At 50.0% G+C, this 16,456-nt stretch overlaps 1 protein-coding gene across 5 annotated transcripts in view; it reads left to right on the top strand.

Moving 5' to 3' along the window:
• The window catches only part of LOC138764813 (mitochondrial import receptor subunit TOM40B-like), a 154,589-nt gene extending 146,279 nt beyond the window's left edge, over positions 1-8,310 (top strand). For 3 of the 5 annotated variants that reach the window (XM_069941129.1, XM_069941127.1, XM_069941125.1), the window contains 3 exons: positions 4,233-4,309; positions 4,808-4,910; positions 6,562-8,310. In XM_069941129.1, the coding sequence (XP_069797230.1) occupies positions 4,233-4,309; positions 4,808-4,910; positions 6,562-6,704 (323 nt within the window). In that variant the 3' untranslated portion in view covers positions 6,705-8,310. The remainder of the gene's footprint in view (positions 1-4,232; positions 4,310-4,807; positions 4,911-6,561) is intronic. The other 2 variants (XM_069941128.1, XM_069941126.1) reach the window with 1 other exon arrangement.
• Positions 8,311-16,456: the final 8,146 nt, after the last annotated feature.

The raw sequence follows: 16,456 nt of genomic DNA, 5'->3' as shown, positions 1-16,456 counted from the left end.
CTTCTACAGTGAGGGGAGGATCTGTGTTACAGTCGGAATGTCTCTTCTACAGTGATGGGTGGATCTGTTACAGTGGGAGTGTGTCTTCTACATTGATGGGTGGATCTGTTACAGTGGGAGTATGTCTTCTACAGTGACCCGACTATCTGTTGCATTGGGAATGTCTCTTCTGCATTGAGGGGTGGCTCTATGTTACGGTGGGAGTGTATCTTCTACAGTGAGGGTGGATCTGTGTTTCAGTGGTAGTGTGTCTTGTACAGTGATGGGTGGATCTGTTACAGTGGGAGTGTGTCTTCTACATTGAGGGGTGGATCTGGTACAGTGGGAGTGTGTCTTCTACAGTGACGGGACTATCTGTTGCAGTGGGAATGTCTCTTCTGCATTGAGGGGTGGCTCTATGTTACAGTGGGAGTGTCTCTTGTACAATGTGGGTGGCTCTGTGTTACAGTCGTAGTGTGTCTTCGACAATGAAGGGTGGATCTGTTACAGTGGGAGTGTGTCTTCTACAGTGAGGGGGGATCTGTTACAGTGGGAGATTGTCTTCTACAGTGAGGGATTGATCTGTATTACAGTGGGAGTGTGTCTTCTACAGTGAGTGGAGGATCTTTTACAGTGGGAGTGTGTCTTCTACAGTGAGAGGTGGCTCTGAGTTACTGTGGGAGTGTGTCTTCTACAGTGATGGGTGGATCTGTAACAGTGGGAGTGTGTCTTCTACATTGAGAGGTGGATCTGTATTACAGTGGGAGTGTGTCTTCTACAGTGAGGGGAGTATCTGTTACAGTGGGAGTGTATCTTCTACAGTGAGAGGTGGATCTGTGTTACAGTGGGAGTTTTTCTTGTACAGTGATGGGTGGATCTGCGTTACAGTGGGAGTGTTTCTTCTACAGTGATGGGTGGATCTGTTACAGTGGGAGTGTTTCTTCTACAGTGAGAGGTGGATCTGTGTTACAGTGGGAGTGCATCTTCTACAGTGAGGGTGGATCTGTGTTACAGTGGGGGCTGTTTCATCAGTGAGGGATGGATCTGTATTACTTGGTAGTGTGTCTTCTACAGTGACGGGTGGATCTGTTACAGTGGGAGTGTGTCTTCTACAGTGACGGGACTATCTGTTACAGTGGGAATGTCTCTTCTACAATGACGGGTGGATCTGTTACAGTGGGAGTGTATCTTCTACAGTGACGGGACTATCTGTTACAGTGGGAGTGTGTCTTCTACAGTGACGGGACTATCTGTTACAGTGGGAATGTCTCTTCTACAATGACGGGTGGATCTGTTACAGTGGGAGTGTATCTTCTACAGTGATGGTGGATCTGTGTTACAGTGGGAGTGTGTCTTCTCCAGTGAGGGGTGGATCTGTTACAGTGGGAGTGTGTCTTCTACAGTGAGGCGTGGACCTGTGTGTGTCTTCTACAGTGAGGGGTGAAATTGTGTTACAGTGGGGGCTGTTTCAACAGTGAGGGATGGATCTGTGTTACTGTGGTAGTGTGTCTTGTACAGTGATGGTTGGATCTGTTACAGTGGGAGGGTTTCTTCTGTAGTGAGGGGAGGATCTGTTACAGTGGGAATGTGTCTTCTGCATCGAGGGGTGGCTCTATGTTACAGTGGGAGTGTGTATTGTACAATGTGGGTGCTCTGTATTACAGTCGTAGTGTGTCTTCGAAAATGAAGGGTGGATTTGTTACAGTGGGAATGTGTCTTCTACAGTGAGGGGGGATCTGTTACATTGGGAGATTGTCTTCTACTGTGAGGGGTGAATCTGTGTTACAGTGGGGGGTTGTCTTCTACAGTGAGGGTGGGATCTGTGTTTCAGTGGGGCTGTTTCAACAGTGAGGGATGGATCTGTGTTACTGTGGTAGTGTGTCTTGTACAGTGATGGTTGTATCTGTTACAGTGGGAGTGTATCTTCTACAGTGAGGGGAGGATCTGTTGCAGTGGGAGTGTATCTCCTGCAGTGAGGTGTGGATCTGTGTTACAGTGGGAGTGTGTCTTCTACAGTGAGGGGAGGATCTGTTGCAGTGGGTGTGTATCTCCTGCAGAGAGGTGTGGATCTGTGTTGCAGTGGGAGTGTGTCTTCTACAGTGAGGGGTGGGTCTGTGTTACCGTGGGAGTGTGTCTTCTACAGTGAGGGGAGGATCTGTTGCAGTGGGAGTGTATCTCCTGCAGTGAGGTGTGGATCTGTGTTACAGTGGGAGTGTGTCTTCTCCAGTGAGGGGTGGATCTGTGTTACCGTGGGAGTGTGTCTTCTACAGTGAGGGGAGGATCTGTGGCATTGGGAGTGTATCTCCTGCATTGAGGCGTGGATCTGTGTTACAGTGGGAGTGTGTCTTCTACAGTGAGAGGTGGGTCTGTGTTACAGTGTGGGCGTCTTCTACAGTGAGGGGTGGCTCTGTTACAGTGGGACTGTGTTTTCTAAAGTGAGAGGTGGATCTGTGTTACAGTGGGAGTGTGTTTTCTACAGTGAGGGGTGATTCTGTATTATACTGGGAGTGTGTCTTCTACAGTGAATGGAGGATCTGTTACAGTGGGAATGTGTCTTCTGCATTGAGGGGTGGCTCTATGTTACAGTGGGAGTGTGTCTTGTACAATGTGGGTGGCTCTGTGTTACAGTCGTAGTGTGTCTTCGACAATGAAGGGTGCATCTGTTACAGTGGGAGTGTGTCTTCTACACTGAGAGGTGGATCTGTGTAACAGTGGTGGTGTCTTCTTCATTGATGGGTGGCTCTGAGTTACTGTGGGAGTGTGTCTTCTCCAGTGAGAGATGGATCTGTGTTACAGTGGGAGTGTGTCTTCTACAGTGAGGGTGACTCTGTGTTACAGTCGTAGTGTGTCTTCTCCAATGTGGGTTGGATCTGTTACAGTGGGAGTGTGTCTTCTCGAGTGAGGGGTGGATCTGCATTACAGTGGGAGTGTGTCTTCTACAGTGAGGGGGGATCTTTGTTACAGTGGGAGTGTGTCTTCTACAGTGTGGGGTGGATCTGTTGAAGTGGGAGTGTATCTTCTACAGTGATGGGTGGATCTGTGTTACAGTGGGAGTGTGTCTTCTACAGTGAGGGGTGGATCTGTGTTACAGTGGGGGCGTCTTCTACAGTGAGGGGTGGATCTGTTACAGTGGGAGTGTGTTTTCTACAGTGAGTGTTTGATCTGTTACAATGGGAGTGTGTCTTCTCCAGTGAGGTGCTTATCTGTGTTACAGTGGGGGGTGGGTGTCTTCACAATGAGGGGTGGATCTGTTACAGTGGGAGTGTGTCTTCATCAGTGAGGCGTGGATCTGTGTCACAGTGGGCGGGTGTCTTCTATACTGAGGGGTGCCCTGTTGCAGGGGGAGTGTGTCTTCTATTGCGAGGTGTGGATCTATGTTACAGTGGGGGGTTGTCTTCTACAGTGAGGGGTGGATCTGTCACAGTGGGAGTGCGACTTCTTCAGTGAGGGGTGGATCTGTGTTACAGTGGGAGTGCGTCTTCTTCAGTGAGGGGTGGATCTGTCACAGTGGGAGTGCGTCTTCTTCAGTGAGGGGTGGATCTGTGTTACAGTGGGAGTGTGTCTTCTACAGTGAGGCGTGGATCTGTGTGACAGTGGGTGTGTGTCTTCTACAGTGAGGGGTCGATCTTTGTTATAGTGGGAATGTGTCTCCTTCAGTGAGGGATGGATCTGTGTTACAGTGGGCGTGTGTCTTCTACAGTGTGGGGTGGATCTGTGTTACAATGGGTGTGTTTGTTTTGCGATGGCCTTTGTCGGTGTTACAGACGTATGTGCTGCCATTGAGATGGGCATTGTCTGTGCTACAGTGAGGTTTTCCAGTATTACGATGGTCTACGTTAGTTTTACTTCGATGTATTTACTTTCATTGATTAGTGTGTGTTATGATGGGCTGTGTTTTTGTACTGGGGAGTGTGTTGGTTTTACAGTGGGGGTGTGTGTCCATGTTACAGTCAGGGATATGTGGGTGCTATGGTGGGAGTGTCGGTGTTACAGTGGGAGGGTGTTGGTTTCACAGTTTTGAGTGACTCCATGTTACAGTGTGGGCTGCGTCACTATTACAGAGAGGGGTGGGTCAGTTATGGTGGTGTTATATCAAGGGATGTGACGGTGTTACAGTGAGGTAATGTCAATGTTACAGTATGCGGTGCATCAGTATTATAGTGAGGGTTGTCTTAGTGTTACAGTGAGGGGTGTGTTGATGTTGTGTGGGACAGTGTTTGTGTTACATTGAAGGTGTCTCTCTGTGTTCTCAGCCTCTCAATGGATTGGCACCTTGAACATCGGGCGAGGGGGAGCCCATGCTACCTACTACCATCGCGCCAATGATCAGGTGATGGGTGCATCAAGGAATCGTGTCTCCGTTCGACTGGAAGGGCGATCATGTGTGCATGACTCTGCATTTTGGCCTGTCCATGTGTGTGTTTGTGTGCATACTTGTGTGTATGAATGTGTGTGTAGGCTTCTGTGTGAGTCTGAGTGTGTATAGATCTGTATGTGTGCTTAGGAGTGTGTGTGTGTGTATGTGTGTGCGCGCGCGACTATTTGTGTATGAATGCATGTGTAGTTGTGTCTGTGTGAGTGGGTTTGTGTGTGTGAGTGTGTGTAAGCTTGTGTGTGAGTCTGCAAAAGTGCGTGTGTTGTCCTGTGTGAGTGTACATGTGTAGGCCTATGTTTGCAAATTTGTAGGACTAGGACTGTGTGTATGCAGGTATGGGGGTATGCAGGTGAGGTGAGGGGTGTGTCGGGGATTTGGGACCCTCCCCCCGATAGCCCCCACATCCTCACTCACTGGTTGCGGGACACTGATGGCGGGCCGTCTACCCCACAGGTACAAGTGGGAGTGGGGTTTGAAGCCAGCACCCAGACCCAGGAGACAACATTCTCATTTGGATACCAGCTCGACATCCCGAAAGCCAACGCTCTGTTCAGAGGTGAGGCCCATTCGGACAGAGACATCAGGAGAGGGGAAGGCATGGAAAGGCCAGGCTAGGGAGGGGCAGATGGTGGTGGAGGGGGAGGGGACAGGTGGGGGAGGTGCAGGAGGGGGAGGGACGAGTAGGTGTGGGGATGGTGGAATTGGGGCAGGCAGGGTAAAGCTGCAATTGGAACCCGATAGAAAATGGAAACAGACAGTGCGTTTCAGAGGAAGAATGAGGATGAGGGGAGACATAGACGGTCAGTGAGGGGGAGGGGAGACACAGACGGTCAGTGAGGGGGAGGGGAGACACAGATGGTCAGTGAGGGGGAGGGGAGACACAGACGGTCAGTGATGGGGAGGGAAGACACAGACGGTCAGTGAGGAGGTGGGAAGACACAGACGGTCAGTGAGGGGGAGGGAAGACACAGACGGTCAGTGAGAGGGAGGCAAGACACAGACGGTCAGTGAGGGGGAGACGCACAGTCAGTTAGGGGAAGAGAAGACACAGATGGTCAGTGAGGATGAGGGGAGACACAGACGGTCAGTGAGGGGGAGAAGAGACACAAACGGTCAGTGAGGGGGAGGGGAGACGCAGACGGTCAGTGAGGGGGAGGGAAGACACAGATGGTCAGTGAGGGGGAGGGAAGACACAGACGGTCAGTGAGGGGGAGACGCACAGTCAGTTAGGGGGAGAGAAGACACATATGGTCAGTGAGGATGAGGGGAGACACAGACGGTCAGTGAGGATGAGGGGAGACACAGATGGTCAGTGAGTGGGAGGGGAGACACAGACGGTCAGTGAGGGGGAGGGGAGACACAGACGGTCAGTGAGGGGGAGGGGAGACACAGACGGCCAGTGAGGGGGAGGGGAGACACAGACGGTCAGTGAGGGGGAGGGGAGACACAGACGGTCAGTGAGGGGGAGGGGAGACACAGACGGTCAGTGAGGGGGAGGGGAGACACAGACGGTAAGTGAGGGGGAGGCGAGACACAGACGGTCAGTGAAGGGGAGGGAAGACACAGACGGTCAGTGAGGGATAGACGCACAGTCAGTTAGGGGGAGAGAAGACACAGATGGTCAGTGAAGGGGAGGGGAGACACAGACGGTCAGTGAGGGGGAGGGAAGACACAGATGGTCAGTGAGGGGGAGACGCACAGTCAGTTAGGGGGAGAGAAGACACAGATGGTCAGTGAGGGGGAGGGGAGACACAGACGGTCAGTGAGGGGGAGGGAAGACACAGATGGTCAGTGAGGAGAAGACGCACAGTCATTTAGGGGGAGAGAAGACACAGATGGTCAATGAGGGGGAAGGAAGTCACAGACGGTCATTGATGGGGAGGCAAGACACAGACGGTCAGTGAGGGGAGGGATAACAGACAGTCAATGAGGGGGACACACAAACGATCAGTGAGGGGCATGGGGCACACAGTTGGTCAATGAGGCGGAGAGGACACACAGACAGCCAATGAGGGGGAGAGGACACACAGACAGCCAATGAGGGAGAGGGGAAACAGAGCCAGTGAGGGGGAGGGGGGACACAGGTGGCCAGAGAGGGGGAGGGGAGACAGTCAGTGAGGGGTAGGGAGAGACAAGGGATAGGATTCATTGTGCCACTGTGGGATGATGGGTCTCTGTTCTAATCCCAGCCTCCTCCGTCCCCCAAGCAGGCTCGCTGGACAGTAACTGGGTGGTGGGCGCAGCCCTAGAGAAGAGGCTTGCCCCTTTGCCTCTCACCCTTGCCCTTGGAGCCTTCATCGACCACCTGAAGAATAAGTTGCAGTACGGCTTCACCGTGACAGTGTGTTAATGCAGGGGTATGGGTTACGGGTCACACCTCATAGGGGAACACTGGACCCAGTCCAGACCCACACTGAGATCCCTGAGAGAACGCCCACCGTATCCCAGGTTACCACAGTGCCCACAGTTACCATGGGTGGTGGCAGTGTTTCCCAGGGTGCCTGCTGTGCCCAGGGTTACCATGGTCACCATAGTTCTAATGAAGCCCACGGTGCACATGGTTCTCCTGGTAATTGGCCTGCCTGTGGTGTGACCCTGGTGTTTACTGTTACCAGGGTTACCACAGTGTCCACAGTTCCCCAGGTTAGCAGGGTGGCCACAGTGCCCATGGTTATCATGCTAACACAGTTACCACAGTTCTCAGCATTTCTATGGTGCCCACAGTTCTCTGGGTTATCATTGAATTTACTGTGGAAGTGTTCCAGAAAACTCTGTTGAGGTGAGCAGCCTACTCCCATCCTGAATCCTGGCCTGGGGTCTAATCATTCGGTTCTCTACCAATGTGATGTTCTCACTGAGTCTGGGTCTGTGGAGAGGAAACAATGAAGGAGGTGGAATCATATCACAAGCAGAAAATATGACAATATGGTTTGTGTGTGAGACCCAGAGATACAGAGAAGGGAACTCCTGGTGTGGTCTGGCCCTGAGATACAGAGAAGAGAACTCCTGGTGTGGTCTGGCCCAGAGATACAGAGAAGGGAACTCCTGGTGTGGTCTGGCCCAGGGATACAGAGATGGGAACTATGCACAGTCCTCCCAGTTTGGTCTGACCCAGGGATACAGGGACAGGAACTGTTCACAGTGCTCCTGGTGTGGTCTGACCCAGGGATACGGACAACAAGAACTATTCATGGAGCTCCCAGTGCAGATATTCAAAGATGGAAACTGAGCTCAGTGCTCTTGGTGCAGTCTGGCCCTGTTATACAGAGATAGGAACAGTGCACAGTGCTCTGGTGTGGTCTAACCCAGATATATGGAGACAAGAACTATGAACAGTGTGCTCAGGATCCTTCCTACACTGTCCCATCCTGACCCCTGGCACTGTCCATTCCACCACATGACTGCATGGGTTACCCCAGGGTGTGTGTCAGATCCATTCCCACCACTAGCGGTGTGCAGCTGGATGGTTAATAGGCCACTGAGAATTGCCACAGGCATGTAGATGATGTGGAAAACCGGAGGGGATAAATGAATTGCAGTGAGTGAGTGTGCGTGTGGTTCGGCACAGGCAGGGCAGATGTGGAACCTGTCCATGTGCCGTCTACGTGAGGAAGGAGCAATGAGTCCTCAGTGACCAGCATCCAACAGGGAGCATCTCACCCCACATCCCCATACATCTGTTTCTCCCACAATCTGTGAAGGTTATACCCCCTGACCCAGGAAGCATCTCCTCATCAAACACTCGCTGGCCCAAGGAGATTCTCCCTCATCAATCACCCCTACCCAGGGGGTGTCTCCCTCAACAAACACCCCTGACCCAGGTAGGATCTCCCTCACCAACAATGTACTTCTTTGGAGATGACAGTTGTGTAACTGGGCTGCAGGTATAAATTCTGCAGAGACTTGTTGCAATTTCATTCAATGTATGTACATAACAAATAAATTATTGAAATATACTGTATGCTTTCCGAAAATCTTTGTACGTGTCTATCTGCAGAAATGCTGTCTTAAAGAGAATAAAGCCAGATAAATCCTCAGGGCCTGAGGGAAGCTAGTGCAGAAATTACAGGGGCCTTGGCAGATATATTTAAAATGTCCTTAGAAGAGAAGTTCATATTGTTCCTTTGTTTAAAAAAAAGGCTCCAAAAATAATCCAGGAAATTATAGGCCGATGAGCCTGTAATTAGTGGTAGGGACTGGTATTGGCAGGTGTAATAAGAGATTGGATATACAAGTATTTGGATCGTCATTGACTGATTAGGGATAGTCAACGTGGCTTTTGCTTAGTAGGTGTTTAACTACAGGTTATGACCGTAATTGGGACTGAAGGATTGGTCATATCTCGAAACAGACATGTCAGAATTTTGCCTGCCTAAATAGAGTACCGAAATCTTAAAGCTGTAGCTAGCTGCTACAAGCTATGGCTCTGCAGAGCCAAAAGCACAGGAGAAGTTATAGCTGTATGTAGGTTAGCTCAGAAAGAACACACTGTTCCCAGAAAGAACCCAGTTGAGTGTAGTTAACACTGAGTTTTGTTGGGCTCACAGCACTGCTTTTATTCTCAAGCTGAGGGGCGTGTTCTGTTTGTGATCCGCTTTCCCTGAAAGGCCAGTTAAGCTCTTTTGGTAGTGGCCAATTGGAGAGCAGTGCTGCGGGCCTTGTGCAGCCTGCTGGATTGTCGCGTTCGTCCTTCATTTTGTGGGGGAGCTCCAAAGGGCCGCCACAAAGCAAACTTTGTAATCAAATCTTTTTTTCATTGTAGATTTGACAATAACAACTTAAAGCTTCCTGAATTTGTCAATCATCCGTGGCGAATCTTTCTGGTCCACGGTTACTTCGTTAGTTGGTGTCCTGGGGTCTGTAGACTGTGCACAACCATCTTGATTCTGTGCACATGCGCTAGTCTTTGGTTGGCACATGAGCCAACTGAACTCCAATATGCGCACCCACTGCACATGTGCCAACTGAAGACTCGTGCATAGAAATCAAGATAGCTGCACCCAGCCTACAGACCCTGGGACATCGACTAACAAGGTAAGTAGGCACATTTTGGCTCTTACATGTCCTGCAACCCTATTATAGTTTGTCAAATAAAACATAATCCAGGTAACTTTTACATTTTAAAAAATTTTCAGTAGTATGTGCAGATGAACGTAAGTCGCATGGGTCGCAAGTCTTATTGTAATCTTATTGAGTTTTTCGAGGAGGTTACCAGGGAAGTTGATGAAAGAAAGGCTGTGAATGTTATTTGCAGGCACTTTAGTAAGCTTATAACAAGGTCCCACAATGGGATATTAGGGATATTAGTCTGAAAGGTTCAGTCATTTGGTATTCATGGTGAGGTAATAAACTGGATTCGACATTGGCTTTATGACTGTGGTGTACCTGAAGGATGGGTGCTGGGTCATTATGTTTGTTACCTCCAGTGGATAAATTGGATCAGCAAATTTTCAGATCACACCATTATCAAGGTTTGCAGAGGGATTGGACCAGCTACAAAAGTGGAGTTCAAAATAGCAGATGGAATTTAATGCAGACAAATGTGAGGTGTTGCATTTTGGAAGGACAAATTAAAATAGCACATACACAGTAAATAGTAGGGCACTGAGGAGTGTGGTAGAAGAGAGGAATCAGAGAATACAGACACGTAATTCCCTGGAAGTGGTGTCACATATCGTTAGGGTTGTAAATAGAACTATTGACACACTGGCCTTCATAAGTATTGAGTATAGGAGTGGGATATTATGGTAAAGTTTTATAAGATATTGGTGAGGCTAAATCTGGAGTATTCTGTGCAGTTTTGGTCACCTAATTACAGGAAAGATAACAATAAGATTGAATGAGTACAGGAAAGATTTACTAGGACTTGAAGAACTGAGTTACAGGGAAAGGTTAAATGGGTTAGGACTTTATACCCAAGAGCCTAGAAGAATGAGAAGAGATTTGATGGAGCTATTTATAATTATGATGAGTATAGAGTCAATGCATGGAGGCATTTTCCACTGAGGTTAGGTGGGATGCAACCCAGAGTACATAGTTTAAGGGTGAAAGGGGAGAGGTTTAGGGGAACATGAGGGGGAATTTCTTCACACAGAGAGTGGCAGCAGGATGGAACGAGGTGCTAGCTGAAGTGGTGAAATCCCCTATTGTACTGTTGGATACCACATGCTCCTTCTCCAGGAACACGGGCACAGACATAATCCAGGAAGATGGGCAGGCAGACAGCCCAGGATGAACCCTTGACTATCTGCTGCCTGGACCCATGAATGGCCAACTTGGCCAGGCCCAGGAGCAAATCAACCAGGAGATCTTCCGAGTGACTCACCCCCTTCCTCACCGAGAGACCGAAGATCAGGACTGTGGGACTGAAATGTAGCAAGAACTTGAGGAGCAGCTCCTTCAGATGTGACCTCCCTCACTTCGCAAAAAAGACAGGTGATTGGGAGTCCATGAACCTAACCTACACGCATCTGTAGCTCTGTGCAATGGCTCACCCCAGATCTCCAGTGTAAAGGCATGCCTGTCCCTTGATAAAATAATGCTGGGGTGAGTTTCATGGCGGGGATAAGACACAGTGAGAGATGTTACTGTAACCTCCAGTACATAGAGTGCTTCATGCGACATCAGCTGGTGAACAGGATGGGAAGCAACCACCATGAGAGTGGGCTTGGCCCCAGGGGCTGCAGCGAGCAGAGGTGAGGGAGAGGCACAGGTGTTGGCTGTGACTGTTGCTCGAGGGGGGAGGTGCAGAGGTTGGTGGAGGTGCTCAGGTGGGAGCATTTGTGTAGGTGGGGCAGGGGCAAATGGGGGGGAGGTGCACTGGAGGAGTAGGTGCAGAAGTGGGGAGGAGCAGAAGTTGAGGTGCAGAGAGGGCTGGTTCAGAGAGGGGGAGTTGCAGAGGGGGTGGGATGCAGAGGTTTGTGGATATGGAGTGGTGGAAGAGATGAAAAGGGGAGAGGGTGCTGCTCAAAATGCGGGGGGGGGGTGGTGGTGGTCTGCAGCTGAAGACCAAGGTCAGCACAGGGAGGGTGTTTAGGGGCAGCTGTGCTGGGACAGTGCAAGCTCTGACTCGGAACTCTTGGATGAGGACAGGTGCGTCTTTTCCTCATTACATGGAGAGAACAGTGGGAATGACAGTCAGGGCTGAGGTTTGCTCCTCTTCCAAGATGTGGAAGATCAGGGAGACCTCCAGTGTCCTGGACAATTTCACCTACGAGAAGTGTACCAGGCTGCAGCTCTGTCCAAACTGAGTGAAGGAACTGGAGCTGGATGAACACTGGATCATTCAAGAGGCTGAGGCGGTGATAGATAAGAGTTCCAGTGAGGCAGTCACTCCTTGGAAGCACAAGGTAGGAAGCTGAGTAATGGTAAGGAGGAATGGGTACCAGCAGTCAGTGCAGGCTACTCGAGGCCTTTCAATAGCATGTAGTCTGTTTTGGAGTGGAACACAAAAGTCTGCAGATGCTATGATTGTCATAAACACACAAAATGCTGGAGGAACTCAGCAGGTCTCACAGTGTGCATAGGAGGTAAAGGATAGATAATCAATGTTTTGGGTTTGAGCAATCTGGTGCCAAGGCTTAGGCCAGAAAATAACTCCAGAGGGTTGTTAACTTCAAGTGCATCAGTCTTCACTCCATCGAGGACATCTACAAAAGGCAGTCTCTGAAGAAAGCAGCCTCTATCCTCCCACCACCCAGGCCATGCCCTCTTCACTCTGCAACCATCGGGAACAAGGTACAGGAAACTGAAGACAAGCACCCAGCGGCACAAGGACAGCTTCTTCCCCACTGCCATCAGATTTCTCAATGAAATGCAGGCTCACTTTGTCTTTTTCTTTCTCTTGCACTATTTATTTTGAAATGTCATTTATACAGATGTTTGCACTGTGACACTGCCGCAAATCAACCAATTTCGTGACATGTTCATGACAGTAAATTCCAATTCTGACTTGGAAGGACTGTTCGGAGCCCCAAATGATTGGGAGGGAGGATGTGTTGGCGCAAGTGTGGCACTTCCTGCGGTCACAGGGGAAGATGGAAAGAGTGTGATGAATGGGAATTAATGAGTAGATGAGGGAGACAGGAGTGGTCCCTATGGAAGGTGAAGAAGGGAAGATGTGTCTGGTGGTGGGCTCATGTTGTTGGTAATGGAAATGATGGAGTTTGATTTGGAGGCTGATGGGGTGGACAATCCTGTTTTTTGTTGTGTCTAGGGGCAGTGGGAGCCAGGGCAGATGAGCAGGAAATGGAGGAGATGCTGGTAAGGGCTGAGTTGATGGCGGTAGAAGCGAAGTGGTATTTTGGAAGAAGAAGGACATCTCGGAAAATCTGGACTGGGGGACCTCATTTTGGGAGGAGAAACGACAAGGAATTGAGAAAAAGGAAAAGAATTGTTGCAGGTGACTGGGTGTGAAGAAGTGTAGTCAAGGTAGTTGTTGGAGTTAAAAATATGTTGGTGGAAAGTTATCTCCTGAGATGGAGGTCAAGAGATCAAGAAAGGGGAGAGTGTTGCTGGAGATGGACCAAGTGAATTTGAGGTCGATAGACCAAGTCAATTTGAGGTCAGGGTGAAAGTTAGCTGCAAAGTAAATAAAGTTAATGAGCTTCTTCATGGGTGTATGAGGCTGCAACGATGTAGTTGTCAATGTAGCAGAGGAAGAGTAGAGGGGTTGCTCCACAAAACCAACAAAAAGGAAGGCATAGCTGGGACCCATGTAGGTACCTGTGGCTACTTCTTTGATTTGGAGTAGGTGGGATGGGTCAAAGGAGAAGTTATTAAAGTGAGAACAAGTTTTGCCAGGTTGAGGAGGGTTGTGTTGAGGGACTGGTTAGGTCTCTTATTAAGAAAGAAATGAAGGGCTTTGAGATCTTCTGTATCAGGGATTGATGTGTAAAGAGACTGGGCCATCCATATTGAAAATGAGGCGGTCAAGTTCAGGGAATTGGAAGTCATTGAAGAGATGGTGGGGATGTGATGTATCATAGATATAAGAAGGGACGGACTGGACCTTGGACACAAAAATGGTGTTGATGTAAGATGATACTAATTCAGTGGGGCAGGAGCATGCAGAAACAATGGGGTCTACCCAAATAGTTGGGTTTGTGTATCTTGGGTAGGAGACAGAACCAGGCAGTGAGGGGATGGGAAACAACGAGGTTGGAGGAGGTGGGAGGGAGATGACCAGAGGTGATAAGGTTAGAAAATGGTACATGAGACGGTGGCTGGATGTTCTTTTGTGCTGTTGAAGGGGTAAGTAAGAGGAGGTGTCTGAGAGCTGTCGTCTGGCCTCGGCAACGTTGAGGTCAGTGCGCCAGACCACAGCAGCACCATTCTTGACTTCGGGTTTGATCATGAGATTGGGATTGTTGTGGAGAGAGTGGAGGCTAGAACATTCAGAGGAGGTGAGATTGGAATAAGAGAGAGGAATGGTGAAGTTAAGATGATTGATGTCTCAGCAGCGATGGGAAATAAAAAGATCCAGAGTGGGCACCTTGCCAAGATGGTGTCCAAATGGAAGGAAGAAGGCATAAAGCAGGAGAAGGAGGCTTCAGGTGAGAGCTCACAGCTGAGGCATCGGAACTTCCGATTGGCAGATGGCCAGGGCCCTGCCTAGAATTTGAGGCCAAGGCGTCGGGGCCGCCGTGAAAGTCAATTATCGAGGCACTGAGGAGTCTTTGCTTTATAAAGTATTTGACCTGCTGGGTTTCAAGTTTTACTGGTGACTAGCGGTGCCCTCTGGGATAGATGTTAGGTCCACATTTTTTCACATTATATGATAATGATTTAGATGATAACATTGAGGCCAAGTTTGCAGTTGAAGCTAGTTAGAGGATGGCTGGTGCTGAGGAAGAAGTGAGTCTACAGATGCAGGTAGAGAGAAGGGCAAAGAAGTAGCAGATGGAATACATTGCAGGGAAGAGTATGGTCGTGCACTGTGGAAGAAGGAAGAGACCCAGACAATTGTTTGAATGGGGGGAGAATTCAGAAAGCAAAGGTGAAATGGGACTTGGGAATCCCTGTATAGGGTTAAGCCAGCAGTCAGGAAGGCAAGCAAAATATCAGCATTTGTTTCAAGAGGACCAGAATACAAAAGCAAAGATGTAAGTTGGTTAGTGGAGTATTTAGAGCTGTTTTGAGTTCCATATCCAAAGAAGGATGTGTTGGTGCTGGAGAACATCCAGAGGAGGTTTTTGAGAATGATCCCAAGGATGAGAGGGTTAATGAACAAGGATAATTTAATGGTTCTCGGTCTCTCCAGGAGAACCAGCTGCATAACCTGCTCTTGGAGGTTAACTCGGACTTTGACGCCACGCATGCTCGAATCCTGCTCCGATGTTGGTCCTGTCACTCACATTTCACTGGAGTTCAGATGGTGGACACATTTCATTCACAATTTCACCAACGCAATTGACGAAACCTGGTCTCCTGATTGTTGACCTGTGGTTTTGCCTCAACCTCCTGATCCTGTTATTCACCCTCTTTACACCAGTGACTCACTTTCTTCCACCCACCTCCCCTCCAGCTCAGCCCCTTCCTCTGCCCACTCTCTCCCACCCTGCCCCTCCTCCCACAGTCCGCCGTCCTACTCCAGCCTTGCCCTCCTACTCCAGCCTCTCCCTCCTCATCCTGCACACCTTTTCCCTAGCCCTGCCCACCTCCAGCCCCACCCCTACTTCAGCCCCACTCATCTCCTGCCCTGCCTTCCTCTACAAGCCTCACCCTCCTTCCCTAGCCTCACCTCCAGCCCTACCCACCCCTCAAGCCCCACCAATACCCCTCCAGCCCCACCCACCAGCCCCACCATCCTATTCTAGCCCTGCCCACCTCTTCCTCCAGCCCTATCCCCCTCCTCCTCCTCCTCACTCTGCCCGTTCTTGTATTCCAGCCATGCCCACCCCTTCCAGCTCTGCCCACCTCTATTCCTGCCCCTTTCTCAGACACACCCAGCTCCAGCCCTGCCTTCCTTCCATCCTCCTCATCCCGCCCATCCCCCCTCCAACTCCACCCATCCTACTCCAGCCCCTCATTCTACTCCAGCCCTGCCCACCTCCAGGCCCTGCATCTTACTTCAGCCCCACCCACTGCCAGCCCCTCCACCCTACTCCAGTCCTGCCCACCTCCAGCTCCTCCATCACATGCAACATGTAGCGGAGAGGCTTGTCTTCTCAGCCAATCAAACTCAAATTGTCATTCTCTTCTGAACGCGGGGCACCTTGGTAAAATTGAAGGAGGCCACAAGTCAATCTGATCGTGAATGAGGGCACATGAGTCAAGGTTAAACGATGAATGTCGTGATCGAACACATCGGAGGCAAGGCACTTGCGGAGTAGCGACTGAGCCAGATTTCGCCTTCAATAGTCGCAACAAACTCAGCAACCATTTTGATGTGGGGCAAGCGAATATACCATCTCATGTGAGGACTGCCTTTGTCGCCATGTTGATGAGGGGCAGCTTTAGTGTGGCCCTGTTCTGCCGAGAGCAGACTGATCACCGCCAACGGTAATGGTTGTGGAGCCAATTTGTGAGAGGGGCTGGATGATGTCACTATATACATCATGTGATTTCCTCAGGCTGAAGAAGGGTCAGTAACCTGAAGCAGCAAATAACCTGAGTAATCTCCATCTTTCCCTGTAACCCTACCGGATCACCCCCATCCCTACACCCAAACGGCACCACCAGATCCCTGTAGAATCACAGAAATACTGGAGGAGCTCAGCAGATATGGTAGCACCCATTCAACACTCTGTCTCAGCACCCCAACAGGTAAACCCCTCCATCTCAGCACCCTGGCAGGTAAACCATCTCTACACCCTGGTGGGTAAACCCTTCCATCCCTACATCTTGAAGAGTAAACCCCACCCATCCCTACACTCCGAGAGGTAATCCCTCCAACACTACTCCTCGAGGGATAAACCCTCCATCCCTTGACCTTGATGGGTAAACCACTCCATACCTACACCCTGACAGGTAAACCCTCCATTCCTACACCCCAATAGGTAAACCACTCCATCCCTATACCCCAATAGGTAAATCCTCCATCCCTACACCCCGACAGGTTAACCCCTCCATCCCTACAATCTGATGGGTAAACCCCTCCAT

This window comes from Narcine bancroftii, chromosome 5, assembly GCF_036971445.1.
Source record: "Narcine bancroftii isolate sNarBan1 chromosome 5, sNarBan1.hap1, whole genome shotgun sequence".
NCBI lineage: Eukaryota > Metazoa > Chordata > Chondrichthyes > Torpediniformes > Narcinidae > Narcine > Narcine bancroftii.
This window is presented reverse-complemented; position numbering and strand designations above follow the sequence as displayed.